We start from the raw sequence: 19,357 nt of genomic DNA, 5'->3' as shown, positions 1-19,357 counted from the left end.
CACAGTATCCTGGCAGAGAACTCATTTTTGAACTGTTAACTCTTTGCATGCTACAGTGCTTACTAGAAAAGGTAAGGATATTTAAAATCTATTAACGACTTCCCACTTAAGAAGTGATTTAGCACAGTTCCTCAAAGCAACATCAACATCTATTCAGGAGCCGAAAACCTACCATAATTGGAGGAAGTTGATTTTTTTAACCCACCAAAAGTAGTATTCTTGTGCTATAACTAAAAAATCTAAGACATTTTATAGAGTGGCCTCAAGCCAAAGATACAAAAGCAGAATGTCACTTGTTCAACAGGGAATTCCAACCCCATTCTCCACCCAACTCCCCTGTAAAGCTTCTCCTGAAGGTTATAGTACCCTCCAGAATAATATGGGATATGGAAACGCGGGCTGAAGCAGGAGGGAGAAATCAGTGGGAGGCACCTTGCAGCATGAGAAGGTGCACATGAGCACTTTTTGATCTGGGCCAATATATTTCGTTCTTGTGTGAGCAATTTTTGTTGCTTAATTAAGTGGATGTATTATAGGTCTTAATTGCAAGAGAGGTGGAGGAAATCTCTTTACCAGTTTCTACCAAGGTAATTACCATAGAAAAGATAGTCAGACAGTTTAAAAGTAATTTAAAAACCTATCTTTTCACACAGAAAGTGGAGCAAAAATGTGCATTCCAGAGCAATTTTCCTAGTTCTTTTTTAGTCTTGGCAGGAGATGTTGCATAAAACTGCAAATCTTAATTGGAATAATCTTTAAGAATTGGACAAGCATTTTAAATTTTAACACTGTGGTAAAACAAAGTAACCTTCATTGGATGCTTTTCTGCTGAGGCTGAAGATCACAGGATACTGTGTACCAGTTCTCTGATCCCTTGCCAATAACATTCATTCCCCAATGTCTTCAGCTGTATGTTGCGCTGGAATTCATTAACACTTCAACATGAAACACAGCCAGCCCCCCGCCCCAGCTTTTTAGCTTCTTCTTTCTAGAGAAACGATAGAAAATTAAATGACATGACTCCTGAAAATCATTGTGAATATTCTGTTTGCTGTGCTGCCCATTTTAAAATGCATTTTGCATGACATTGTACCATTTTCATCCACACAGTAAATATGTTAGTAGACTTCTTTAAAATGTGCTAGTGTTTTAAAGTTATCTGTTTTGTTACTTTATGTGTTTCTTGAAAAATAAATGATATTGCTCCATTCAGCCATTGGAATCGACTTACCAGTATTCACATCAGCAGCAGTTGCTTGTGGTGCATTCAAATCTGTAATACTTGGCAAGCAAGCTTATTGTGCTGAACGCATAATGTTTTGCTAGCAGCTCCACAAAAGCTTGGATTTAGCATTTATTCAGAATGTACATTGTTCCTTTCTTCTCCTGCTTCTTTATCCATCAAATAGCAAGATACTTACAAACTTCTGCATGTTTCTTACTGCTTATAGACGTTACATTCCATTTTAATTTTATCTTCCTTTCCCGCACTGTACTTTCGGCATTGGATTTTCAGAAGTGTCTTGAGTCACTGCAATCCATCTTATTTGCTTCCATTGGCAGGGATATATTAAAATCTGAATATCAAGTTCATATTTACTCCTCAGGACTTCATGCAAATGAAGAAGACAAAGATACCCCTCCCCATGGCTCTATTCAATTATGTAATCTTTTGATACCCATGAACTTGTCTTTGACATTCTTAGTGAGCTTTTTTGTGTGTACTTTCATGCCTGTCTTCAATATGGAACTATCAACGGAGAAGACTTGCAATTCTGGAGCTATCTTTTTCAGTCTTTCTGCATTGCTCGTGGGCTTCCCACAGGCAACTGGGAGGCAGGATGATGGACTAAATAGGCTTTTGATCAGATCTGGCAGGGCTCTTCTTATGTCCTTCCCAAGAATTGTCTCCTGGCTTTTATGTGAACTCTGAAATTCCTTGAAGCCTCGGCTTTTGCAATATTGGAGAATTTCAATTTCTTTGTTTTTCTTAATAGGATGCAGCACAGATGGCAAGCAAGCTGAGGAGCAATCTGCAGCTGCAAGTGAAGAAGAAACTTATCCTTTCTGTAGGGAGCCAAGTTATTTTGAAATCCCTACAAAGGAATTCCATCAACATTCCCAAATACCTGAGGGTACTATTCATGAGATCCCAACAAAAGACACACACATAGCAGGGGCAGGGCATGCTTCATTTACTATTGAATTTGATGACAGCACCCCAGGAAAAGTAACCATCAAAGATCATGTTACAAAATTCACTCCAGATCAGCGCCACAAATCTAAGAAGCCTTCTCCTTCTGGTGCCCAGGATCTTCCTGGGCTTCAAACTGTGATGATGGCACCGGAGAGCAAAGTGGCAAACTGGTTAGCACAAAACAATCCCCCAACAATGATCTGGGAATCAACAGAGGAAGATTCAAAAAGTATTAAGAGTGATGTTCCAGTCTACTTGAAGAGACTGAAAGGTAAAACAAATAATTTCAGCTGTATTTATTTCCTTTGTCTTGAATATTCAGCAGTAAGTATGCTAACTGGAACTGTACACATTTACTACACTCTGTTAGAATTCTTACAGACCAGAATGTTTTAGACAAAGCATCAAGTGACAACCAATTCTGCCAGGATCCCCCCAAAATCGCACCTTTTTATTCCAAGCTTGTGATGTTATAGCATTGTTACATTTACAAAACACAAATACCAAAGCAAACTTGCTAATATTGTATTTACAAAAGATTAAAAATGCATCCATGTTCATGCATCACTTTTCAATAAAGTTTAATGTTCAATAAGTGGTGAACAGTTGAAGTGGGGGAATCAAGCTACTTAAAATGAGTTTTGGGCAGACATAAGACAAATGGAGATGAACATTTCATCAAGCTTTATAAAGCTGGTGAATATAGGTCATAGTCTTCAACTTAATAATTTTAACAGGTTTAAATTGTTTTCTAATTTTCTGATTCCTTTTTATCAGCTCAGTGATTTAAGTTTGACTGAAAAACTTTCCTTTGGTTTGCCTTTCAGATTACCCTTACTAAATCAAAGTCCTTTACAACTCATATTTTTAAAACATTATTTCACTTGATTGCTCACCCACGTCTTCCTACTGACTGGCAGTTATATTATTATACTTCATACAAATCTCTCAAGATGTTTTGTCTGATCTTATGAGTGATATTTAGTCTGTAATGGTAATACATAGTATTATTCAAAAATAAGTACCAGTATATATTTCAAATTATTTCAGCTGAAATGTGTTTTTATTTCTTCTATTAAGGAACTTACTCTGGCACACTCAGTGTAAAATAGAATGCTGTTAGAACTCTTATTTGAAAATTCTTCCAGAACTGTAACTAATTAACTCGAAACTTTAAATGGTATCCTGTAAGTAATTCTGCATATTATGCATTAAAAGAAGGTTGCTCTTTAGGAGGAAAATTTGCATAAGATATCATTAGCATGCTTTAATGAATTCTCAAGCCAATTTTAGTGTAATTTCCATAATCAGCATTTATTCTACTACTAAATATAAATTTAGAACAGCAGGTTGAAGAGCCTATATCCCAGGAAGATTGCATTGTTCTGAAGATGGACTACCTTCTTATCATACTTTGTAAATTGAGCATCTTTGTATCTAACTACAATTCCGGGCTTTTTGATTTTCTCAGTTTGTAATTGCTATACTCACAAATATATTGCACTAGTTAACTATATTGAAGATTAGCAGTGCAGTCCACAGCCATTTTCAACCATCTCTAGCATGAGCTTCCAGATAACTAATTGCATGGACAAAAGGCTGTGTAATGACTGCTTGCAGCAGATCAAACCTGGCACAACAGTTCTTGGTCAAAAGCAGGCTACAAAGGGCTTGTGTTTTCTGGCTAGGAATGGTTATGAATGAAGGCTGTGAAATAGCCAAATGCCAAGTATGCCTTAGGTGTGCTGAGGTAGCCCAGCAGGGGCGGGAATTGGTGCAGGACTGCACAGACCAGAAATTATGTGGACATACCTTGAGACATTCTGTTGTTTGTATAACTATAGTAAGACCTTGTTAATCTCTTTAAATATATATTTTCTTACAATGTTTGATTTTGTATACCTTCATACTTCCTTTACTTTCAAATATTCAGTGTTCAACTAGAACTTTTTCTCTAGGCATCTCACAATCCTAAATATGTTTCCTTAGAATTAAGCCCCATTAAGTTGAAAGGGGCTTACTCCCAGATAAGTGGGTACAGCGCTACAGTCACAAAAGGGTTCTTTTAAAAGTCTAAAACTGCCCTATTTTGCTCCGTCTCCATTTGTTATATGGGGAAAACCCATAACTGTTTATTGCTGCTAATAAAGAATTGTATTCCGGAAACCACACTGATAACTAACTGGAAAATTATTCTGGGAAAACAACTCTAATGTTCCAAACCTAAGCTTTTGCCAAAAGCTTTCCACTGATAGTGGCAACTGTACAGTTGTTACCTCCTGTTTTACTTTCTACCCTTCATGGAATATGTTTAGAAGCAAAGGTTTGTTTTCCAGCTCATGAGTTATTTGTAGCTAGGTACTAATACAGTTTAGAAGGCATACTGATCTGCTAATTTTGGTATAGCTGTTGTAGCACATTCACATTTCATCATCGAGCATGATTGGGAACTGACTGCTTTCTGAATAAGACAATTCAAATGCATCTCCCTCACTGATTAGCTGGCAAAAGACTCCATTGTGCATGGCAAGTCTGAATGTGTCTGTTGTTGCTATGGGAAGCTTGCAGAGCTTGTTACTAACAGACAGTTGAGCTTCTAACAGAAAAGCAAATATTGTCTCTGTATTCACTTAACTTTTGGAGGTTCTTTCCGCATTACTGCTGCTCATGTAGAGCTAGATTTCTATGTTTTGTTTTGTCTTTGCAGGAAACAAACATGACGATGGGACACAGAGCGATTCAGAAAATGCCGGAGCACACAGGCATTACAGTAGACGGGCAGCACTTGAAGAACAGTTAAGGCATCATTATGCAGAGCAGAAAAAATTGTATACAAAATCCCAGGACACAGAGAAACATTCAGACCAGCCAACTGTTAGTCAGACTGCTTTTATGATCGAGTTTTTTGATGAAGGCCATTCCCGGAAGAGGAGATCTTATTCCTTTTCTCAAAACGTGGGAGTTCTGTGCCCTGAAACATCTTCTCCGGCACCCCCTACAAGAACTGAAAAAGTGAGACCTGCATCAGGTGACTCCAAAGGCAGTTTACCACCTTCACAGAATAGTTCCGCCCAACAAAGAGCAGCAGTACATGCAAAACTTCTGAAGCAAAAGTCAGAAGAGCCTTCTGCTGCACTACCTTTCTTACAAACTGCTTTACTGAGAAGTTCTGGAAGTCTTGGGAATAGACCAAGTGCAACTGAGGACATGGAGAAAAAGATTAAAAGCGAGGTTGTTTCGGTGGCTGTTGAAAAGGAGGAGGATGACCAAAGTGATAAAGGTACTTACACTATTGAACTGGAAAATCCCAATGCTGAGGAAGTAGAAGCTCGCAAGATGATTGACAAGGTAAGCAATTTAAATAAGAGTGCCATTGTTAAAACCCCAATCCATGGTGTTTATGATGGGGCCCTAGTAACTACAATTATTCTAATACAGGCACCCCCAATCTTCGGCCCTCCAGATGTTTTGGACTACAATTCCTATCGTCCCTGATCACTGGTCGCAGGTTGGGGGTGCCTGTTCTAATAAATAAGGCTGTTTTTAAAAATACATTATTTTTAAAGCCACATTTTGAACTCTTAGTATTTTATCCCTCATTGCAAGCTATGTACTAGGCAGCAATAGGGTATTTTGAATTTCTTGAGTACATACGAACTATGTGTTAAACAGATTTTTCTATTTTCCAACCATGTTGACTGCTATACAGTGAAAAGAATGAAGCAAGAATTATGTTGCCCGATATTCCACCTGTCTTGTATGAAGTTTGTAATAAAACAAACTTTTAAGCAACTATTGAAGTTCAGCACTAATATTTAGCAAGATTCTTCTCTCGCCCTTTAAAAAAGAACCTTAATAACTTGGTCAAGTATATCCATTTAAAGCAGAGTTAGGAAGTCTGCCATCCCCCAGAAGTTTCTCTCCTGGTGTTATTTTCTTTCCCTGGCAACTTTACTGGACTAGCTTTCCTTTTGATAGCAATGGATGACCTCACATACACAATGAACAACAGTACAAGAGACTACTAGTGCTGTGAGTGCTGGCCATATTGACCTTCTGCAGCCCATTGGCAGGGTCACCACTTGTGCTGCTCCAGAGGGTCCCTGACCACCCACAGTAGAGTTACAGGGGGATGCAAGGATAAGAAGGAAGTGGCAAAAAAAATAATCATCCCCTTCCTTTAGCGAAAGCAGATCCCCATGGTTCCCAAATTTGGATGCAACCCAAGGAATATATAAAAAATAATTTCATGAGAAAATGAGATGGTTAGTTTCCTAAACATGCATGATATAATTGCTATAACCATTTAGACTGTAATTCTAATCCTAATAGGACTTAATTCTTAGTAGACATGTTCCACCTCCACTGTCAGAGGCAGTAAGCCTCTGAATACCTGTTGCTGAAAATTAAAGGTGGGCAGAGAGTGGTTGAGCTTAGCTCCTGTTTGCATGCCTCCTATGGGCATCTGGTTGGACAATGTAAGAACAGTATGCTAGACTAGATGGGCCATTGGCCTGATCTAGCAGGCGCTTCTTATGTTCCTACATTCTTACATTCTAAACTTGTTTATTGAGTTGGCTTACAATTCAGTAGACTTTATCTTAGCCCCCAAAGCATAAACCAAACCTTCTGGTCCTTGTCCTTTCCGTATATCTGCTTAGGGGAGAAATGGTGGAGGATTTCTGTTTAGCTTTCTATGAACATAGTAAGGATACTAAGCAGGATCATTTACCAGAAGCCTAAGAGCCTTGAACATTTGGAAGACAGGGTTGGAACTTATTAGTCATAGCAGTGTTGTTGTTTTTCAGCATCATGTATAGTGGACTAAATCACAGCCATGCAAAAGTCAAAAGTTTCTTCACTCGCCTTTCCATATACTCTCTTTAGCCTTCATCTAGGCAGGCAAGAGGCATCAGCACAGTTAATGACATATTCCAGTCATGCAACAGCATGGAAGATGTGGATCAGGGCCAGTAATGGGTGTTGTAAATAATAGTTTGACGGCTAATTAATAGCAAAAGCTTCTGAACTCCTGCTCCCAGCCACATGGTAGGAGGAGAGGGGGGCACATGAGCCTAAGGCTTGCTTAGGCTTCTTCCAGTTCATGCATGTTGTGCTAAACTACGGCTTGGCATGACAGGCAAATTTAGCTATAGTTAAAATGTTGTTATTAAAATGTTGACATTTGATTCACATTTCCTTTTTAAACCAGGTTACTTAATTTAAGAGATGCATAATCTAACTGAAATTTCAGATGGCAAATATCTTTTAAATAAGCATTCAATTTATTTTATTGTTTTTAAATTGTAGATTTTTCTGTATCTTTTTAATTCAGTAGTTCAGTTTACTTAACTTTACATTTTAGAAATTGCACTCAAACTTCCATGTTACGTTCATTTTCAAAGTGAATAGATTTAGGACTAGGAAAACGGACTTCTTTTTTAGTTTCATAGAAAAGGAACATTGTTTGATCTCTAGATGTTTTGTTTTAAAATTACTCAACACATCAGTATCCTATTTTGGATCAAAACTTGAACCAGTTGCTTCAGGAATGAATCATGCCAAATAAAATATCCATTATTCACTCTTGGAGAAACTGAATAAATTCTTACTGCTGCAGATAACAGGAAATACAAGAGGAATATTTCACTTGCTGTGAAACATTGGTTCAGATGATTATGTTGCATTGAAAGATTTATGTATTCTGGCTATTTTATGTAAAATGTATGAATTTGTGGTTTTTAATGATTTCTCATTGCTTTTGATATATTTATATGAGAAGGCAGCATAAAAGTTGAGATAATTAATAAATAGCATGTCAAAGGTCAAGAGAATGTTGCATATGCATTTTAAATTTCTGCTGTTTGTGATACAATTTCATATAAAGTTGGAGCCCAATTCTTTTCAAGCTAGTTCAGTACACAACATTGTGAATAATGAATGCACCATTCTCAGCTGGTACCGATATATAAATGAAATGTGCATTGTATTTGAACCAAACAACAAAACGTAAAGCAAGTTGCTGCCCCAAGATTGTGGGGTCAGGTGCACTTCTAAAGTCCCAGTAATTTTCATTCAATTGAGGAGTTTATTACGTAGGAGAAATACACTGGGAATTCACCTTTGACATAAAATCATCATAATAGATTATTTTAACAATAACAAAATGTGGCATGTTGAAAGTGTGTACTTTGCAGTTCTCAGTCGATATGAAGTATGTGTTTTGTGTCCTCAGTGAAAAGGGAAAGTAACAAGCAACTATTATAATTTGCTATCTGAAACAGAAGTGATCATCCATCCCCTTAACATAGTATGTGACTGATTTTCTGATTTTCCCAGAAATACTTTTGAAATGATTTTAAACAAAATATGGGGTAGAGATGTTTATACCTGATTGGTTTAAGAGCTCATTGAGATTTTTTAAAAGAAAAACCAGTGTTGCTTTATTAATATTTAAAGTTAAAATATACCTTTTAAGATGATGAGGATACCATCTGTATTCTACTTCTGAACCCAATCAGTTTACATGTGGGTGACAGAAATCGAAGAGTTGAACAATACAGTAGAGAGTTCCCACTGGTGGTTGGTACTTAGTCAATGTTTTTCTCCAACTGCAGCAACACAACATTATACTCTCTTTGTGTTGTCTTTAATGCCAACAGTGAGGAGGTGCATGCAGGCACTGTGCTGTTGCCTTTCCCCAGATAAGAAAACTAAGCGTAATGCTGCAGGATGTATTTGTGGCTCTCCCTTTCTTTTCTCTATTCAGCATCAAGAGAGCAGAAGAATTAGAGGGATATGAGTGCAGCATTTGCCTTTGCAGCAGAAAACTGCTCTGCTGATGGAAAGAAAAGCAAGTGCAGTTTCCACTTGGCTGCTTGCCTGGGGGCAGTTATTGCCTGTCTTAAGCAAGTATGAGAGTGGCAAGCTGAAAGCCTAGATTCAGCTGTGTTTTACAGTCTCCCTACAAGTTTCACTTACCAGATTCCTATCGGTTTGTCTAGTTGTGCTTATGACAGGTGAAGAAAACTGTGTGGGCTGGAGAGAGATTTCTGGTTGAAAGAACACAGACCTTGCTGCACTTTTCTGGTTTGCACCCTAAATTCATCCTGCAGTTCTAGATCACTTTCCTTGGCATTATCACCTGCTTCACAGAACATAAGTACATGCTGTGGTCCCTCCAAATAACTTATTAGTTTGATGTGTTTTTAGGAGTGTGACCTACTCTCAAACAAAACTAGAAGAGGATTGCACAATGTGGTGGCAGGCCACCAGATCATGAAATCATAGAATTGTAGAGTTGGAAGGGATCCTGAGGTTCATCTAGCCCAGTGTTTTTCAGCCACTGTTCCACGGCACACTAGTGTGCCGCGAGATGTTGCCTGGTGTGCCGTGGGTAAATTACTTTATGTATAGTCAATATAGGCACAGAGTTAATTTTTTTAACATTTTCTAATGGTGGTGTGCCTCGTGATTTTTTTCATGAAACAAGTGTGCCTTTGCCCAAAAAAGGTTGAAAAACACTGATCTAGCCCAACTCCCTTCAATGCAGGAACCTCAACTTAAGCATACATGACAGATGTCCATCCAACCTCTGCTTAAAAACCTCCAAGGAAAAAGAAACCACAACCACCTGAGGGAGCCCTTCCAATATTATTATTATTATTATTATTATTATTATTATTATTATTATTATTATTTTATTTATACCCCACCCATCCGGCTGAGTTTCCCCAGCCAATCTGAGCAGCTCCCAATCAAGTGTTAAAAACAATACAGCATTAAAATATTAAAAACTTCCCTAAACAGGGCTGCCTTCAGATGTCTTTTAAAAATAGGATAGCTGCTTATTGTCAGAAAGTTCTTCCTTATGTTTCGTTGAAATCTTCTTTCCTGTAAATTGAATCCATTGGTTCTAGTTTCTAGAGTGGGAGAAAACAAGCTTGCTCCATTTTCCATGTGGCAACCCTAGGTGCATGGGCTTATTCTTGCATTGGTCACAGAAAGGAAGTAATCCACAATAAAACTTAACATTTTTAAACTTTTAAAATTCTCTAGTCTTACAGTAGTGCAGCCATTTGCCTTCCCAAACTGGCTTCTAGGTTTTGTTATTGTTGTATTTATTAGTACCCCACCTATTTTTGCAAAGTGAGATAAAAATACAATGACACAGATAAAATAGAAAATGCTAAAGCATAGGAAGGATATTCATTAAAAGGTAATTAAACACTAATTGAATTAAAACAATATAAAAAGATCTAGATGTTATGTATCACCCCTTCTGATACTAAGTTGTAGTAACTAGGTTGGAGCCAAAACCAGACCACCCACACTCAAAGCAGATAATCAGGCATGCCCAGGAGAACACTGAGGCATGAACTACAAAAATAAACAGAAGGGAGCAAATTTCCCCCCAGAAGGCTTAAAAGGCAGCAACACATATGTGAGTCACACCAACAGATACCATTACCTCCTGTTCACAATAGGACTTATGTGGCACACTTTCAAATGCCATAGCACAATAATATTGCTGCAGTGGAGGCAAGAAAGAGTAATGATGAGCAACAGAGGATGAATGACCGGTGGTGGAAGAACAGAGCAGACTATTTGCAATGATTTATAGGTTTGGGGGTTAGAAGACCTGTTGGAATTCTTGAAATAGTGTTAGGAATGCTGCATCATCACTGTTGTGCATTTGTTTACAATGCTAAGGCTCGTGCAGGTTCTGAAGGTGAGTGTTGAAATTTCATATTTTCTAAAGGCTTGCTAAATTGAGAGTCCTGAGGCAATTTGATCTATATCAAACTACTTGAATTAGTGATACCCCAATCTTAAATTTATATCAGAATTATATTATATTTCAATAATATAACTTCCAAGTAAGTGTGTGTAGGGTTGTGGCCTGAGCAATTGATTGTTTTGGTTTGTTTCAGTCTAGTTTACTACCACTACTTTTGCCAGACAACGAAAAGAAAACTTAATCTGCAATTTAAGGAGCTACTTTGGGCATGCTCAAAGAGGGCTACACAAAGTAGAATTTTTGACTTTTTTTTTTTTTTTAAATAACAGTGGCCACTTTTGCATGAACAAGTATACCTGCCCCTGTGTCACATGGCGAACATATTTTGAAACTGAAGTCTAAATCACACTTTGGCTTTTTGACTTTTGGTGTAGTTTCTTGGGAGCAGATCACAGTAAGCAAGGTGTTCTTACCTGGATCTTTTCTGACAACTATATACCCATAGATGTATAACTTTATAATGCAGAAAGTGTACATTAGAGAAAATAATTCATGCAACTTCCAAATGTTTAAATGTGTGAATTTTTCAAATTGATCTTCAGTGAAGCTGACTGGAATAAAAGAAGATTGTTTGCTCAGGGCACTGTAGTCTGTATGTATGTATGTATGTATGTATGTATAAGATTTCTTGCCTGCCTCACCATAAGGTCCCAAGGCAGGTAGCAATAGACTATACTTATACTTATTACAAAAACAGAGAGTAGATAATTTGTGTTCACTTTTAACATATTCAGGAATCTTTCCCAAAATAGTCTTCAATAGCATGTACCCTTTTGCTTTTTCTTAAATGTTTAATGTCACTTGTCTGTAGACAAATAATTTATTTCAGTATGTTAAATATCACTTTAAAATGGTGGCCAGGATCCAAATGTAACAAGTTTCATGAATCCAAGGGCAGGAATATACCGGTAAATTTGTTTTTCTCTGACTTCTGGCGTGGTTCGCTCTGTGAACGGGTCGGGAAAAGTGCTCTGCTCCAGTTGAGCAGAGCACTATCGTTGCGGTAAAATGGAAGAAGAGGTAGGAAGTTGGCTGTCAAGAAAGTAAAACACTGTTGCACAACCATAAAAAGAAAATCCACTGGGATACCCAAGCTCTTTGTACTGGCTTAAGCAGCTATTGGAAGCGCACACCACAGTGTTAATTTTCCTTCTTATTATATTTAGACATGTTGATGTGCTGATTTTTTCAGAGGCAAAACAGATTGAAAGTAACATTTTCATTGTTACTGCAGGTTTGTCAAACATTTGTGTGAAAAGGTTGAGTAGTATATATCCCATGCATTTTAATTTTTAGCATCATCATGAAAGAGTGCTTCTCCCTCTACTTTTCTGCCGAAGACTCAATCTGTCAGGGAGGCCCTTTATGTTGTGCCATCACCAGAGAATGCCAGAAGTACTAGGACTCATAATATGGCCTTCTCAGTTCACAAAATGGAATTTCACCTTCCTCTCCTTCTTGCATGCACTACCCCAGGCACCCCCAAACTGCGACCCTCCAGGTGTTTTGGCCTACAACTCCCATGATCCCTAGCTAACAGGACCAGTGGTCAGGGATGATGGGAATTGTAGTCCAAAACATCTGGAGGGCCGAAGTTTGGGGGTGTCTGCACTACCCTAATCTCCTCTGGATAACCCCTCAGCCCTGCAGAGCACATTTTGAGATTGTGTAAGGAGGGGGGAGAGAGACGACTGTGAAGTCCCACTGCATGAGTGGAAATCTCTTCTGCTCGTGCATGGACAGCAGTGGATACAGCCTGAAATCTTTATCTAAGAAATCATTGAATCCCTTATAACAAAGGTTATTTTGTTATTTGTACTTCATTCTGTAGAAAGTATTATCTAAGATTGGGGTGGTGGCTCTAGCCTCTTGGGCTTGCTGATTGGAAGGATGGGGGTTCGAATTGCTGCGATGGGGTGAGCTCCCATTGCTCTGTCCCAGCTCCTGCCAACTAGCAGTTCGAAAGCATGCCAGTGCAAGTAGATAAATACCGGTAGGTACCAGCATTTCCTCCGTGCGCCAGTAGCAGTTTAGTCATGCTGGCCACATGACCCGGAAAAACTGTCTGTGGTGGCTCTGGAAATATCTTGAGGGGGGAAATAAAATGTAGAAGGGGCATTCTCCTATCTGGTGGTAAATAAGCAGAGAGTCTGCTTAACTGAAAGAATATGAACATGAAGGAATAAGTAATGGAGACAATTGAGCCTTACTCAGACACCCACACCTCAGGGGCAGGAAGCATGGCCCTAGTTTGTTATGTACATGTATCTTCTATGAATGGATAGCATATGAATAGAGCTTTAAAGGTAAGTAGAATCTGGAAATGAATGCAGTGCAGTAGAGGAAGTTGGTACAAGGAAGCTGGTCCTATGACAGAAACACAGAAATACAGTAGGTAAATGGTATACTCAGCTGATGTTGTAAACTCCTTTGTAGATCAGTCAGCAGAAAAGGAAGAGAAGAGGATGTGAACTTTATTAATAAGTACAAAGTAGAGTTAATATAATAATATGTGGTATTAGTTGGAGGCTGTGTTAAGGAGTAATGTTTGCCTACTGTGGGTACTGATGGCACATTTTGGTTTCTGCAATAGAATTAAAGAATTTAAGTATTTTAACATCTTTCCTCATAGTGCAGAAGGAATCTGCAGCTGTCTTCAGCATCACCTCATACATGCTTTACCAGTAAGACTGATGTCCCCTTCTTGCCAATTACTATTGATTTTTGCATAATTGTTTTCTCTTGATGGTAGTTTCCTTGCTGTGGGCTGTTTTTGCCTGCTGCATTCAGGCAGGCATGCACGCACTTAACCACGTTTTAAGGGAACACAAGTAAATTGATATGTAACTGTACATTGAGGAGATATCTCAAGAATGACTACATTTTTATTAAACCCAATGAGATATTTATAATCCACATGATGCTAGCAAAGAATGCATAAACATAGCTTTATATACAATTTAAAAGCTTGAAAAATCCTCAAAGAGTATTTTGAAGTTATTTTATTTTTACAGTTAGGTCATCCCTCTTCTTTTCATATTAGTCTAACATTAGAAAAATAAGAATAGTTAACTTACTTGAACCTTCCCTAGAACTGGAACATATCAGTTCTGCTTACAAAACACTATTTTTAATAGCAAATTGTTGGCAAGATTTACACTTCACAACAAGCTATTCAAGTTTCTGTTCTTTTTTTAACTGGCTAACTGATTTGTTAGAGGACCACCCATACATTCAAATTTAATTTAATTGGGAAGGCTTTCAGTTCATGTGTGTGATTATTTGTTTTATTTTCAGGTTTTTGGAGTGGATGACAGCCAAGATTATAATAGGCCTATTATCAACGAGAGCCAGAAAGATTTAGTAAAAGATTGGGCTATAAATTCTGCTACAGTAGTGCTGGAAGAAAAAAGACCACTGAGTACAACTGGATTTCTTGACACAGAGGTAGAATTCAATTTTTGATGGGTCATCTTCTTTTTTCTACCTACAAAGGAGAGGACCTTAATATAGTCAGTATTAAGTAGCTAGCAAGCAAAGCTTCCTTAGAATATGAAATAATTTTTAAATTATTGTATCTCTGATTTCTTTATTAGAGCTTATATCTCTTCTCTGCAAAACCATGGCCACTTGCGACCTTTGCGCATACTACATAGCATGCTCTTCTGTGCAGCATTTCATTTATGTATGCCACTGTGCAGATGTGGCACAAGCAACTAAAGAAAAGATAAATACTAGAGTTGCTGCATTGTTAGCTATAGTATACAGTATTAGGGTGTTGGTCAAGAAAAGATCTGAAATTTGCAATTATGCAAGGAGAAGGACATGTAGACTGTGAGTGCAGATGGAAAGACGTTGATCTTTCCAGATGGAAAGTTCATGGATCACTGCTTTTGCAAAGGCATTGCCACTGTGCCCAGGAATTAGCATAGTATTTAAGTCTATAATAAACCTCTGTGTCAACTTTTGATAGTTTCTAGTAATATTTTAGAGGTTCACGAAGGAGGTCTAAGGAATGATAGTAAAGCCAAACTTTCTTACACCAAAAAGACTCCTGCAACCATAGATTGAACTACAGACAGCAGCAAATGCAATAAGCATCTGTATGTTTCAACTGAAGATGAAGGGAAAGGGGTGATAAAAGCATCTAAGATAAAATGTGTGTTAACCAGAGTTAGCTATGCATAATGACATCGTTCCATAAGCTTAAATATGGGAAGAAATTATACTATTCTACTAATCCTTTTTTATACCTTATATACAGTGGTGCCCCGCTAGACGGAAATAATTCGTTCTGCGAAAATTTTCGTCTAGCGGGTTTTTCATCTTGCGGAGCGGCAATGACAGCCGCGCTCCGCAAAACGAAGAAAAAAAAGACGAATTTTTTTTGTCTTGCGAGGCAGCCCCATAGACTTTTTCGTCTAGCGGGGCAGCCTTCTGCTAGACGAATGCCTTCGTCTAGTGAGTTTTTCGTCTAGCGAGGCATTCGTCTAGCGGGGCACCACTGTACAGTTATTTTTGTCACATGAAGCTGAATTTCATTCTAATACTTTATTTTCCAGAAATGCTGTAAAGCAGCATCTGTTCTGTTTCTTTGGCTGTTTATGCATTATGCATTTAAAGTACATCCCCACCTCCCCAAAAAAGAGAATCCTAGGAACTGTAGTGCTGTAAGGGTTAAATGACAGATCCAATGATTCTTGAGGGGGGGTGCTTTAAATGTGAATATGCAACCTTAATATCCATATTCAATGTTATATGATTTATATAAGATGATATATTGTATAAGATTTATATTGAAAACTCCAAGCAGTATCTTAATATTTTGGTGTTTTTTTCTTTAAAAAAAATCATAGTTATTAAGTGAGTCAAGTTCGTTGACAGATAGCAAAGAATTAAAATGAGGGATTTGCAGTGTATCTTGAAGTGGCACTATTAATCTGAAGTATGGGGTTTATGGGTGGGGGCTGAGAGGGAAGAACCACAGAAAGGAATTTTCAGCCATGCCATTCATCACTATTCAAAACTTTTATTATTACACTATAATATGGTACTATACTGTTAAGTGGGCAATCTCAATACCAAGTAGAAGAAGTCTGATCATGCCACTGTTTCCAAATCACATTTTGACCCGCATGGTGTTTTACTAAAATCCATTTTCAAGAACACTGTGAACACCATTTTATAAAGTTATCTAATTGTTATAGAATGGAAAAATTGAAAAGAAGCAAATGTTATACTGCGAGTCTCTAAACACCTAACTCTGCACTCTGAAGCAGAGTTTATGCTCTTTTGCTGACTGAGCTGCAAGACTTGGGCTCACAAGGCTTTTATTCCCGGCGGGTGGACTGGAGTGAAGATTTCTGCACCCAGGCTCTGCCCCTGTGTCTGCCCCTCATTGGGCAGTTCAAATTTGGCATGGGTGGGCTGTCCCGCCATTCATAGGGCCCTGCCAGGGCAGGACCCAATGGCTAGCCAATACCAAGAGGCTTTTCACTCCCCGGGGGGATAGGGGAAGCCATGATGGGCCACAACTGCTGCCCATCCCGGAGCTGGGTAAGTAGCCTTTTTATACAGAAAAACCCGTAGTCTGTGAGTTTTAGTTGGAATGTGGGTTTTAGAGAAAACTAAAGGAACTGTGATGGAGGTGTTGGCCCGAGAAATTGTTATACTATCTATATTATATTGACTCTAAGGCAGGCAACTTTCTCACAAATATGTCACAAGAGGAGGCTAAGAAAAATTCATATTTTGATTATGAACAGTAAAATTTATGCAGCATTGTCAAGAACATAGCAGATGCCAGTATGCATTTGCACATGACAAGTATTACTATTCAGGAACTGTTTCCTCTGAGTCAAGCCTTGAAAGAGACTTTCTATAATTATTTGGGCTTGTTTCATTGTTTCTGAACCCTTAATATTTAGACATCCTATTTTCAACATTCCTTATTTTATCAGTGCAACAAGGAACACCTACAAGCTTTTTGTGTTGAAATGAAAGCTGGAGTTACTGGGAATGCTCTAAAGGTGGTTTAAGAGCTATGTGCATCTCATGGGCAATATATTGATCACTCCTGAAACTTTCACCATTTTGCCCCAGCAAATAAAATTACCTGAATATTTTACCATTCCTCAATTTTGCCTCCAGAGACAAGCTATTCCACTTGAGGTATTACTTAAAAGTACCATGGTTTTGAATACCAAATAAAATCATGTCTTGAGGTTTTCTCAGTAGGGATTTGAAAGAATGTTCCTGTCTTGTAGAATCTGTAGCAAGTGACGCCATAACATACCCATAGCAACCAATGCATACATATTCCATATGTCCTATAATTTGAATACTACCAACAATTGAGAGAGCTTTAGGTTAGGCTCCTGGAAGAACTTCAGAAGGTGAATAAGGGAAATCATGTGTGGAATTAAACTTCTGAGAAGTTAAAATATTTTATTTTATTGCTGACATTGTGTAACGGCATGTTGTAACGGTTAATCCTTTATTGGTGGGTTTTTTTAATTAAGCTTCTTTTGCATTAAGATACTGAGAAATCCCAGACTTTTCAAGTTTCAGTATTCTTTCTCTCCCCCCCCCCCTTTTAAAATTTCAAAGATGCAAAAATATTTTGCAGGATTATCCTTTCAAGGAATTATTTTATATTCTACAAACATCTGTCTTATTGTTTGATCATTTATTTCTGTCATGCAAGGATAGAATCCAAAAACCAGTAATTTATCATTCTTAAACTGCTTATCTTGGAGTAGTCCCATTGAGGCTGGTGGGACTATTTGATGAGTAATTCAGATTTTTCCAAAGGAGACCATATTGGAAAGTATTCCTATAATATAGAATAAGGAGATGTTACAGAATCTCACATCTCAGTGTCTGTGACAATACTCATTTTATGGTGATGTACAGTAGTTACTTTGGTATAGGAAATAAGTGCACTGAAATTTGGAGCAGTTTTATTTAGAAATTAACAATATATTGGAGGCTGCTTATACATAACAGCAGCGCCACAGAATTTAACAATACAAATTGTTGTGCTGGCTATGATCACATGAAGGAACTAGTCTGTGAATTGGTAGTTACCTGGTTAAACACAGTCACGGTTGAGACAGCCCCTTTGACCTTCTTTTTTTTTAGTTACCAGAAATGCAGGGGCTTTGAATTCATCCATATTTTCTTCCCATATGAATGCACACAAGTCAATTTTATGACAATTAATGTATCTGTTAGCTGGCCATGAGAATATCACCTACAATCAACCTGCTATGTTTGTTTACTTGTGAAAGATTTGCATACTATCCTTAAGTGTTGTTTCCAGGGTGGTTTACTGAAGTTGAATAAAATGCAAGGTTCAGATAACAGTATATTAAGGCAACAGTGTAAGCAAAGGACTGAATAAATAACGACATATTTGCCTGGCACCAAAATTATGATGGTATTTGTCTCTGGGGAGGGAATTCCAGGAACCAAGCATCACAATCCTGAAGGACCTCTCTTTAGTTGCCTTTCATGTTGGGGATTCTGCTAGGAGAGCCGCTGAAGGTTTCCTCAGTTCACAGATTGTTTGAGGAATAAGAGTTTGTTCAGGTAGCTGGATCTCAAGTCACATAGAACTTTAAAAGCAAAGACCAGATCTTTGAATTGGGTTCAGAAACACACAAAAAAACCTTTAACAAAAACCTATTTAAAAAGAAGAAGAAGTAGTGAACTGGCAGCCAGTGAAGTTCTTTAAGTATTGGTGTGATAATGTTAAAAACAACCAGTTGCAGTCAGTAACCTGGAAGCTGTATTCTGCACCAGGGGAATTTTCCAAATAGTTTTCAAAGGCAGACTATTTACAAAACGTTACCAATATCATTTCTAGACATTACCAGGGCAGAATAACATTTTTTCTGTCATGCAGGGTCTAAACTGCTAAAGAGGCTGCCTGGGCCTGCAGTGACAAAGATGAATTTCAGACCATCCACAGACTAAATTTAATCCATAGGATGGTACATATTCATAAAGTTTGAGAAATTTCTTTTAAACTCTTTCACCTGAACCATGAATATTGTTGTAGAAGAGCCACGTATTCATTATCCTTAGGCCAAACTTGGCACTCCCAGCAGCTAATGGAGTAATTTTCTTCCAGTGCAAATAGCAGATTCAGATTGGGACTACAGGGAAGGAAAGGGTTAAGAATCCTGATAAATATCAACCACCCACCAGCAGCTGCTGTTTGTGTCTGATGTTTAGTTTGGGCCTTTATCTCCACACATCAGCCTACCACAGAGGGTTGTGGTATAGTCATTTCCCACACAGTTGCTCAGCACTTTGAAGCCAACCCGTTCCTCTAATTACTGATTTTGCTTCAG

The 19,357-nt window shown here is 38.0% G+C and overlaps 1 protein-coding gene across 10 annotated transcripts in view; it reads left to right on the top strand.

Moving 5' to 3' along the window:
- Window positions 1-19,357, top strand: part of CEP170 (centrosomal protein 170) — a 76,608-nt gene that overhangs the window by 27,362 nt on the left and 29,889 nt on the right. For 8 of the 10 annotated variants that reach the window (XM_033144366.1, XM_033144362.1, XM_033144361.1 and 5 more), the window contains exons 8-10: window positions 1,998-2,468; window positions 4,905-5,545; window positions 14,295-14,444. In XM_033144366.1, coding sequence (XP_033000257.1) covers window positions 1,998-2,468; window positions 4,905-5,545; window positions 14,295-14,444 — 1,262 coding nt within the window. The remainder of the gene's footprint in view (window positions 1-1,997; window positions 2,469-4,904; window positions 5,546-14,294; window positions 14,445-19,357) is intronic. The other 2 variants (XM_033144367.1, XM_033144365.1) reach the window with 2 other exon arrangements.

This window comes from Lacerta agilis, chromosome 3, assembly GCF_009819535.1.
Source record: "Lacerta agilis isolate rLacAgi1 chromosome 3, rLacAgi1.pri, whole genome shotgun sequence".
Taxonomy (NCBI): Eukaryota; Metazoa; Chordata; class Lepidosauria; order Squamata; family Lacertidae; genus Lacerta; species Lacerta agilis.
The sequence above is the reverse complement of the archived record's forward strand: the minus strand, read 5'-3'. Positions and strand labels throughout refer to the sequence as shown.